General features: G+C 63.9%; 2 protein-coding genes across 2 annotated transcripts; both read right to left on the minus strand.

The window, feature by feature from the left end:
- Window positions 1–232: 232 nt before the first annotated feature.
- Window positions 233–7,292, minus strand: LOC136368500 (bactericidal permeability-increasing protein-like). The gene is made up of 16 exons (XM_066330740.1): window positions 5,195–7,292; window positions 3,994–4,137; window positions 3,649–3,763; window positions 3,441–3,569; window positions 3,204–3,359; window positions 3,009–3,072; window positions 2,836–2,896; window positions 2,570–2,661; window positions 2,251–2,484; window positions 2,085–2,144; window positions 1,464–1,631; window positions 1,220–1,287; window positions 917–959; window positions 666–729; window positions 508–584; window positions 233–428 (listed from the first exon to the last, which is right to left on the minus strand). Exons 1-16 carry the CDS (start codon window positions 5,244–5,246, stop codon window positions 387–389), a joined length of 1,569 nt encoding a protein of 522 aa, XP_066186837.1. The 5' UTR covers window positions 5,247–7,292; the 3' UTR covers window positions 233–386.
- A 76-nt stretch (window positions 7,293–7,368) lies between these two features.
- ID1 (inhibitor of DNA binding 1) lies at window positions 7,369–9,280 on the minus strand. Its single transcript, XM_066330739.1, is given in 3 exon segments — window positions 7,369–7,659; window positions 7,862–7,897; window positions 7,899–9,280. Coding segments are annotated over 3 exon segments (531 nt in total). The 5' UTR covers window positions 8,352–9,280; the 3' UTR covers window positions 7,369–7,617.
- Window positions 9,281–10,500: the final 1,220 nt, after the last annotated feature.

A 10,500-nucleotide genomic window follows, 5' to 3' on the forward strand; every position in this document is an offset into this window, starting at 1 on the left:
CCCCCATGACCAACACGGCCGCGAGGATTGGGGGGATCCCCAGTCCCCGAGAGCCACCAGCCCCATCCCCAGCCGCCTGGAGCCTCCCACTGGGGACGGACCCCACCACGGCACAGCCACAGCCCCTCGCAGCAGAGGACACAGCGATGCCCCATCGTGGAATCGGGAATGGGACCCTGCCTGGGACATGCGGCTGACGGGGCTCCCCGAGACACCCCACAGCACACAGGGCTGAGCTACGCTCCCGCTTTAATCCCTGCCGAGGATGGCGGGTCCGTGGGTCCCGCGGCTGGGCGCTTTGCCAGCCACGGGCGCACGATGGCAACGGGACGGTGATGGGGACACGACTGGTGGGAGGCTGGCGGGTTCCCACGAGGCAGGTGGTCTCATGGCTCGTACTGCAGGTCCGTGGCGATGAGCACGAAGCCCTGCAGGAAGTCAGGGTGAGCAGGGGGGATATGGGGGACATGGGGGACCCTGGGGTAAGGGGACAGTGGTGGTACCCACCTGCTGCAGCGAGAGCCGGGGTCTGAGCAAGCTGAGTCCGTGTGGGAGGGGCAGGGGAATGCCAGCCTGGAGCCACTCTGTGGGGAGACAAAGTCATAGCAGGGGATGGCCCTGGTGCAGCTGTGGGAAGATAGGGACAGGATGGGGGCAGCACTTACTGTTTGCCCGGGGAACCCCAAAAAGCCACAGCCCAAACTTCAGCAGGGTCTCCAGACGCTTCACCTGTGGGAGAGGCAGACCCTGAGCTCAGCACAGCGCAGGCGGAGGGCTCCATGCTGCAGGCAGGGCTCAGCCCCCTGCCAGATTTGTCATGCATGGGGTCCACAGCGCCCCAGATCCCCCCCAGACCCTGCTCTCAAGATGACGTGGAATCCAAGGCTCCCGTTGTTTCCCTGGCACAGCCACTCACCTCCACCGGGCCCACATTTGATGCCACTTGTGTTACATGGAGCCTGGAGGACAAGATCAGGGTCAGAGCCAGGCACAGGGATGGAACTGTCCCATCCCAGGGTAGGGACAGGCTGAGCTCCGTGGTGGGTCAAGGACCCCAGCACAGCAGGTCCGGCTGAGGACCTACTGCCAGGGCATCTGGCACAGATACAAACCGGGGGTAGGATGGGGTCTGAGCAGGTAATATGGGACTCAGGGAGACAACTAGACAGAGGTGGGGAATGGGGGAGCTCTCCGGGTATGTCCAGGGTTAGGCACTAACCCTGTCAGCCTCACAGTGCCCCCGAGCCTGTTCCTGGTGATTGTTGGCTTCCCAGTCACGTTGGCATCCTGCAGCAAGAAGAGACATTGGAGAGACCAGGGCAGTGCCTGCAACCCAGCATCAGCCAGCTGGTCCCAGTATCCTCCATATCACCCAGCAAGGCCCCAGCCAGGAGCACACCAGCCCCAGCCAAGTTCTTTGGGGTCCCCTGGTTCCCTGAGCTGTGGCAGCAGCAGCCACTCACAATGTTCAGCAGAAAGGCAGGAACACGGGTGGCATTGGGCAGCACCACGAAGGCCTCAGCAGAGCTGAAGAGGGTCCCGTGCAAGGCGTCAGGATGGCAGGAGAGCAGGGGCTGCTGGCGGGCCCAGAGGTGCAGCTCCATGGGCTGGTCTGGATAGCGCTCCTGCAGCTGGGAGGGACAGGGCAGGGGTGACACAGAGCCATGCTGGCCATGCTCCCATCAGGACCCCACCGTTGCCCAGGTCCCATGTGCCCATCACTGCCTTGCCACATCCTTGTCCTGTGGTGTCCCATTCTGTCTGCATCCCAAACTGCCTGCAACACATCCCATTTCCACTGCACCCCATTCCCTGTGTTGTCCCTCATGGATCTCATTGGACTTCTGTGCCATCCCATGTTCCATCCCACCTGCAACCTTTCCCTCCTGCATGCCATCCCTCCTATGCCCTATCCCCTGTCCCATCCCTCCTGCATCATTTCATATCTCCTACCTTCCAGCATCCCACTGCATCTTCTGTTCCTCCTGCAATCCCACCTTGTGTCCCATGTCCCATCCCACCTGCATCCCGTCCTTCTCCATGTCCTACCTGTGCCCCTTCTCCCCATGTCCCGTCCCACTCACCTGAGGGGAGAAGACCTCCATGCTCTTGGTCCTCAGCTGGAGCGGGAACTGCCGAGGGAGCTGGAAGGCAGGGAGGGATCAGGGGGTTGGAGCTGGGCAGGGGTGGGCATAGGGGCACCCCAGTGGCACCCCAGTGGGGACGGCTCTGCCCTGCAGCCATCCCTACCATGTCACTGGAGAAGTTCCTGCGCAGGGCCCCGGCTGTGAAGTAGGTGAAGGCGGCTGAGTTGGCGACGAGCTCAGTGACAGCCAAGAGCAGCATGGGCTCGTGTGCCATTGGCAGTGTCTTGGGCAGGGACGTGGGCAAAGCCACAGGCAGTGCCATGGGTAAGGCCACAGGCAGCAGTACAGGCAGTGCTGAGGGTCTCTGCTGGTACGTGCCCACCCTGAAGATCTCTCCCTGCACAGACACACAGGTGGATGTGAGGATCAGCCAGGCTCCCCTGTTCCCAGACCTGGCCCAGGGATGCCCAGGATGACATTACCTTGAGGGCAATGTCCCCATACTCCTCTGTGAAGGTCGGCGGTCCCAGCAGGGAGTGGTCTATGGCAGCAAAGGTGTCCAGCTGGGTGGACACTGAAAGGACATGGGGGTGCTCAGGAGGAGTCGGACCACCAGCACCTCCCACAGCCTGGGTCTTCAGGATCCAGCCCCACAGTGGGGTCCTGCAGACCCTGCTGGGCACCAGTCCAGTCCACAGCCTCCCAGGACCACCCTGCATGTCCCCAGTCCTGGAGTCCCCTCACCCACCTTTCATGCGCTTCAGGGCAGTGTCCAGCCTGTCAATGCCCCTGTGGAGCACGAGGCAGAGCTGGAAGCAGAGCAGGTGTCAGTGAGCCCAGGGATGAGGGTCTCCAAGGCTCTCACTGGGCTGGGGGGGACAGGGACACTGACACCCCAGGGCACAGCGGCCAAACACCCACCTGCTTGTTCAGCTGCTGCCGCAGGGTTCTCTGGAGCAGAGGTGCCAACAGGTTGTAGAGCCAGCTGTAGGGCAGAGTGGGGTGCTCAGATCACGTCATAGCACCCACCCAGCTTCCCCCAGCCCACCACCCTGGCTGGAGCACCAATAGCCCTTGTATGCCAGGGACAGGACAGAACAGGGGGTTTGGCATCACCTGTATCCACGGTGAAACTCCATGTGCAGGTCAGTGCCGTGGGTGTCACAGCCAGCGCTCCAAACCGTGGGGTGGCCACTGCCATCCTCACTCACCCCCAACACCGCCGCCATGGCCAGGTCCTGCATGCGGAGCTCCACAGAGCCACTGTCCTGGCTGGGGACAGAGCGGGTGAGCACAGGGACAGCAGTGACATTGACCACCCTGAGTCCTGTCCCTGTCCCCATGAGGACTCACATGGCTCCCAGCTGGGCTGCCCAGTCGGCGCTGAGCTGGATTCGGGCACGCTGCACCATCAGCCTCACCCCCACATCCTCGGCAAAGTCCAGTGTGGATTCATTCATCTGCAGTTCATGGATGTGAATCCTGCACAACACAGGAAAGTTGTGCTTGTGGCTGTGGCACAGACAGGGATGGGGACAGGGACTCCACAGGTGGCTCTTACCTTGGCACAGCATAGGTGAGAGTTCCCAGGAGTGGAGTGTTGTAGGAACCTGTCAGGTTCAGCTCATGCTCCTTCTGCAGCATCGACTGGAGCAGCTCCAGCCCAAAGCGCCGGCCTGGGGAAAAATGGGAATTTGGGGTGATTCCAAGGAAGGGGCTGGGGTACCTGGGGTGTCTGGAGAGTGAGCAGCCAGGTCCAAGATGGTCCTTCCATCCCCCATTCCTGGCAAACTTGGCATCATTCCTGGGAGTGTCCACTGGTTCCCCTCATTCCCCATCCTTGACACTCTGGACATCAACCCCCACTGGTCCTCCCACCCCTGCCTACTCAGGAGCACAGACTCACCGAACTCCAGCGTCCTCTGGGTCAGCCAGGCCTTGATGCCAGGATTGGTGCCAGGGCTGCTGGTGGTGGCAGAGACACAGATGGGCAGCAGGAGCAAGAGGCAGAGCCATACAGTACCTCGAGGCAGGTCTTGGGATCTGGAGGCTGGAGCACAGGACATGTCTGGGGGACTCGCAGCTGGTGTAGAGACCCTTTCCCTGTGCACCAGTACAGGCAGGACTTTTATCGGTCACAGGGAGCCCCGGGTGACATCAGCACACATGGGGACACCACAGTGCTCTGGCCACTGAAAGCCCAGCCTTGCCTAACGCATGACTCAAAGGGGAAGCCGGATCTCCTGTGAGAGTGGGGGAATGCAGGATCCCACAGCACTGCCTGCCAGCCCCCTGCCCCAGGGGACACACGAGCCAGGGACACCAGCTGGGGCTCCCCACAGGGGTGCAGGACCAGCATGGGGGGACACAGAGACCTGGCTGGGCCAAGGTTGCAAAGAGATTCAGTCGTGCCCTGCCTGGGAGCAGTGGAGGAGTGGGGGACACAATGAGCTGGTCTTGGGGTGGGAGTCCTGCACCAAGGCAATCAGGGCTCAGCACATTTGCACCAGAGAGCAGCAGCTGTTCCCACTTTGGGAAGGGCTCTGGGAGCCCTGTGTAGGGTTGCCTGCATTTCTGTGGGGATCAGGGTGTCTGGGGTACAGAGGCAGCCCCCCAAAAAGTGCTGGAAAGGTTGGGATAGATTGAGAGCAGAACTGTGCACTCCCCTCTGAAAAACCTCAGCCATGGGGAAGGAGCCACCTGCGCTGCCAAACCCACCATCACCAGGACCAGCCCCTAGCCAGGGTGAGCCCCTCCAGAGCCATGGGCTATGGATGACAGGGGTCCAGCTGCCCTCCTGGATCCAGCCTGGCAGACCCAGAGGTATCTCTTAGGAGGGCCAGGGCCTCATCTCAGCATCACAGGGGCACATGGAGCCCACAAGCAACATCACCAGAGGGACCACAGCCTCACATAACGTAACTTACAGAGTCCTTGAAAGCAGCTGCCCACTGCCCCGGGAGGCCCAGTGCCACCAGCCACGGCTGCAGTGGTGGCCAGAGCCCCCCCAGCAGTGACCCAGAGGCCAGCACTTACCCTGACCCCCAGCCCAGTGCCCACCACAGCCCCTCTCTCCCAGGGTGCCTCTGCCCTGCACCAGCACTCACCGTGACAGGCGGGTGCGGTGTCCCCCACCGCGCGGATCGCGGGTCCTGCCATGGGTCCCAGCTCCTCCGTGTCCCCAGGACTGTACGTGGCAGTAGGGACCAGCTCTGACGCCAGTGTCCATCCCGGGTCCTGGTCAAATCACAACGTCACCCATTTCCCCCGTCCCTAATCCTTTCCGGGATGAATCAGGTCCCACGAAAACACCGAGAGACCGGTTGGGGCAGAGGTGCCCGCGGGCTGGGCGCTCCCTGGGGCTCTCCGGTGCATCCTGGTGCTGCCGCATCCGGCATCCCGACACGTGCAGGCGGCTCAGCCCTGCCAGCCCCGCTCCAAGCCTGGGCTGGCTCCGTCAGCCCCTTCCCCTTCTCTTGTGCCAGGTAACCCCGGTGGTGGCCCCACGTCTCCTAAGGAGGGGATGACAGTCAGGGCTGCATGTCGAGGGCTCGGTCGTGGGGCACACAGGGCTTGGACAGGGGTCAGGCAGAGACACGGGGATACACACGGGCACACACGGAGCTCCTCTCCCCACCGCTCCAGCGGGAGCTTCCACATCAGGCGGCAATGAACAGGTAAAGACGGCACCCGGGAACACGGTACGGGAAGAGCCCCAGCGCCTCCCGCACCGCCCCCGGCCCGAGCAGAGCCCTCAGGCCCGATTCTCCCTGGCCCGGGACCTTCAGGGCTACTCCAGGAGGCCGGCCCGGGCCGTGCAGTGCGAGCGGGCACCGGGAGAGGGACCCACCGGCCCGTCCGCTCCGCGCTCCGGGACTGGGAGGAGGGCGGGCGGTGGAGGAGACAGCCGTGGGGACGATAAAGAGGAGCTGGAGGGTGATGGAGGGGACCCACCCGATGATGGACAAGTTCTTCCATAGAGACCCAGAGCCCCCGGCCCCGCTACGTGTCCTCTGCTGCTATGTCACAGCCAGGACAGGGGTGGACAGGCGAGGCAGTGTCCTGATACCCCAAGTCACCTGTCCCCTACACAGGCCCTGCCAGGGGATGTGCTGGGCTGGGAAAGCACGAGTGGGCACGTACAGGCACGGACACACATGGACATGCTCGCAGCTGTGCCTGTGAACATGCAAACACACACAAAGGGTGTGCAGAGCCTCACACACGCACATGCCTGTGCCCAGGGCTGGTCAACACCTTCCAGCCCCAAATCCCTTGGCTGCTGGACCCTTGGGAGGGCGGGCACCTAAAGGGTCCCACAGGAGCCCCTCCAGGCACCCCAATTCTCCTCTACGAGGCCCATAGGAAGGTCTGAACAGATTTGGAACAGGAGGCCGTGAGATCCTTGAGGTGTTTGTGAGTCAAGGGGAAGCTCAGGTCAGGGCAGATGCCCGGGGCACCCCCAGCCCTCGGGGTTGCACAACCCCTGATGCAATTTCCTTGTTCCAAGAGGTCTGTCCCCACAGGCAGAGGTTGCACCAGGAAGAGCAGGAACCACAGGGGCAGGGCCACAGAGAGAAGCACCCCAGGACTTGTATCTGCTCTCTCCTGTAAAGGGTTCAACCCTTGCATCATCACTCCCGTAATCCCCCAGTCCTGACACAGCAACAATTGTGGGAGCCTCAGGAAGGCTCAGGAATGCAGGTGGCCCAGCTGGGAAGGGGAGTGAAGGGAATTCCAGGCTGTGAACAAACCACAGTCCAGGGAGATGGGGAAACCACACTCCCAGCTGGCCACAGAAGCCCACTCCTGGCTCTGTCCCCTCTGTGTCATCACCCCATCAAGGTGCCTGATCAGGGGAAGATGCATGCCAGTGCTGCTGCATTATCCCACCACAGAAGATATGGGGCAAACAATCTTTCCACCCATGTCTGACCCTCAACACTCCATCTCTGAGCCGAGGGAGTGAAATCCAACGGGAACCACTGGGAGAGGCTCTGTGAGGGCAATGCTGGGGAACATTTGGAACACAGGGAATTGGGACCAGCCCATGAGAAACCTCTTCCCCAGCACCACCACAGGGTCCCAGACCCTGTATTCCTCAGCACACTCCCCCAGCCCACAGGGGTCTGCACAAGTTGCCCCCCGTTTGATGGGGCACATATCCCCAGGGCTAAACACGCGCAAAACCTGGGGGAAGGAGGGGGGGGGAAGATGTGAGTGCCAGGAAGAAAACACACATGTGGTCATCAGGGCTTGTTTAATAACAAAACTCCAGCTATTGTAGAACAATATTCTCCAGCATCATTGTAATATACAATACGGGGAATGCTCTCAGCAATCTGAGAAGGAAGGATCCGGCCCACAGCACCCCTTGCCCAGGCTGCGGGGGGACCCCCAGGGCAGCCCCGCCGGGGAGTCAGGGATGCAGGCGAGCCGTGGCGCTCAGGGACGGGGTCCCAGGGACGAAGTCCGTGGTGGGTGGGACCGGGATCCCGGGAATGATGTCCGTGCAGGGTCCAGAGCGGTCTCAGCGGCAGAGGATCCGATCGGCTGCGGGAATGCACGGAGCCTGCGGGAAAGGGACACGAAGCGGCCGGTCAATAGTTGCCAGGAGGGTGCCAGAGAGGTCGGGGATGGAAAGCGAGCAGGAGAAAGGGACATCCCCGGGAAGGAGAGGGCGCGGTGCAGACCGGGGGAAGGAACGCCAAGGAACGCCGGTGTTGCCCGTCAGGAGCGCGGGTCTGAGCCGGTGCCGTGGGGTCCGCACTCACCTCGGGGGAGTCCCCAGCAGCAGCGGGGCGGGGGGGGGCCGCACTGCAGCTCCAGCTGCAGGTCCCAGATGTAGTCGATAACGTGCTGCAGCAACTCCACCTTGGAGACCCGTCGGTGCCGCGGGAGCGTCGGCACCAGCGCCCGTAGCCGCGAGTAGCAGCCCTTCATATCGTACAGCAGCGCGGCGGCCGCCTGCTCCGCCGCCACAGGAGACACCCCTGGGCCCGGCCCGCAGCGGGCGGCCTCCCCGGGCCGCACCGCCTTCAGCGGGCCGCCGGCACCCGCGGGCAGCGGCGAAGAAGCGACAGCGGCGACCTTCATGGCGAGGGGCTGCGAGGGCGACGAGCAGAACGGAGAAGCTGCGGGCGGACAACGAGCCCGCGTCCCGCCGCGCCACTTATAGAGCGCCGCCGACCGGTGGGCGGGGCCTCGGGGAATCCTCGGCCAATGGCAGCGCAGACACAGCGGACACAGCCCCGCCCAGTCCATTCATGCGCCCCGAAGGGCAGCGTCTTAAAGGGGCGATGGGGGGAGAGAGCCGTGACGGGCTTGGGCTGCGGCGCAGGAACCGGCGGTGCGGAGGGTACAGCGGTGCGGAGCGCCCATCCTGCCCCGCAGTTAAGGCGGTGTCGGGCTCCCCGCAGCCCCGCTGGCCCCTCCAGGCCCCCGGTGTCCCCGCCGGGGGCTCGGCCCCCCCCGCACTGCCCGCGGCCCCCCCGCTCGCGGCGGCTCAGACCGTGAGACGCCAGGGTCGTGACGTCACCCATTCATAAAACCCCGCGCGCTGTCAGCGCGGCGCCGGGCGGGCGGTGCCCATGGCGACGGGGGCGGGGCGGGGGACACACACCTGCAGCCCCTCCGGGGGGCACCGGGACCCCCACGGAGACATCGCCACCCCCACGGGGACACCGGCACTCCCACGGAGACGTTGGAATCCTCATATGGATACGGGGGCGCTGGGACCATATAGGAGGCACAGGGACGCCCGGGGGACATCTGCACCCTCACGGGGACACCGGGGCCCCACGGTGGCACAGGCACACGGGCATCCCCACAAGGGGCAGCCCGTGCTCCACCCCAAGTTCTCCACAGGCAGAGATCAAGTTCGGAGTTCCCCGTTTCCCCCTCTCCCGGGGCTCGAACCTCTGCAGACCCGCTCCGTGGCGGCTGCCACGACGGGGGTCGCCGTGTTCGGGTCCACCCGCGGGACGGGCAGAGGGGTCGAGCGCTGGATGCGTGGCGCGGCGCGGGGAGTGGGCTGCGAGCACGATCCTGCCGCGGGGGAAACCGATGGAGGTTCCGTCACTGTGCGAGGCAACCGGTCCTTGCCCCGAAGGGTTTCTGGTCCAGGCTGTAATTAGAGTTACTGCTAATCACCCTGCACCTGCGGGGAGGGCAGGCAGCGCCCGGGGAGGGCCTCCGAGCGAGACCCCGGCACATCCCGATCAGCACGAATGGTGCTGCTGCAGCTTCGGACACCCCCGGGTGTGTGTACAGACACAGACACGCAGGGTGGGTGTGCGTGTGCACATAAAAAGCCAGGGACATACACGTGCTTGCACACACAGGTGTGTGTGGGACATAACCAAATATGTGCACAGGAGGATTCACGCACATACACAAACCTCTGGAGCCCAAACACAGCCACAAGCACACGCACACAACAGAGGCACACACGGATGGACGCACATACGGACACATACACGTGTACAGACATGTACATTCATGCACACATACACGCTGCCTTGCACACCAACACGTCTGCCCAAGTGCAGCTCTCCCTGCCCTTTATGAGTTTGGGTTGGGGGGAGCAGACCCTGCTGCACGTCCCAAAGCATTCAGGGTGCTGAAGGCCCCCCTCTTCTTCCTCTTCTGGGGAGGGCAGCAGTCCTGGAGAGCACGCACGAACTCCAACCCTGCCAGCCTGGCTGGGGGGAGCTGGATTCCCCTGTCACTCCCTCTGTCCCTCCTCCCTGTGTCCCCCAGCCTGGTGCGGTGGCGGTTCCCAGGGTGGGCACGGCGCTGGGGTCGCCCCCTCCATTCAGGGCTCGGCGGAGGGCCCGGTGCTGCCCGGTTCCCACCGCGGCTCTCAAAGCTGCTAATTAGCCCCCATCTGGCGGCAGTGGCCGGGCCGCGGCGGGAGGCCGGGGACATTGTGCACAGGAATGTCTTTCAGGGCCGCCGGCCGGCCGCCGCCACCGCCAGCTGCGCCGCCAACAATGCCAGGACGAGCCGGACCCCGCGCCCCTGCCACCGGCCACCCCGAGCGGCGTGGGGACGTGGATGGACTTCGTGGCCGTCGTGGGTGTCATGGCACACACGGCACAGCCGCCCTGGCACAGCCACTCCGGCACAGCCACTCCAGTTGCCGCAGCCCATGGGATGCCCCCGAGAGCTGGACATCCTCGCTCCATCCCTCTGCATATTGGGGTGCTGGAGATGGGGTGCTGGGGTCAGGACTGCCACTGTGGCAGCAGGACACTGCCTTGGCCACAGCTGGCCGCGGGGTCTCGGCCTGGCACGGCGTGCCGGCCGGCGCAGCAGTGTTGTCCGGCAGAACACAGAGCTTCATTTCCATCTCAATTCTGGGAACGGGGCGCGCGGCGCGGTAACAGCAGCCTCGGCCATATGGTGCTGG

The sequence above is a fragment of the Sylvia atricapilla genome, chromosome 16 (genome assembly GCF_009819655.1).
Source record: "Sylvia atricapilla isolate bSylAtr1 chromosome 16, bSylAtr1.pri, whole genome shotgun sequence".
Classification (NCBI taxonomy): Eukaryota; Metazoa; Chordata; class Aves; order Passeriformes; family Sylviidae; genus Sylvia; species Sylvia atricapilla.

Coding starts and splice junctions, on each gene's coding strand:
- LOC136368500 (XM_066330740.1), bottom strand. CDS start 5,246: ATGGCAGGACCCGCGATCCGCGCGGTGGGGGACACCGCACCCGCCTGT. Junction 2,485..2,569: donor ATGGGGACATTGCCCTCAAG/GTAATGTCATCC, acceptor GTGTCTGTGCAG/GGAGAGATCTTCAGGGTGGG. Junction 960..1,219: donor GGCACTGTGAGGCTGACAGG/GTTAGTGCCTAA, acceptor CTTGTCCTCCAG/GCTCCATGTAACACAAGTGG.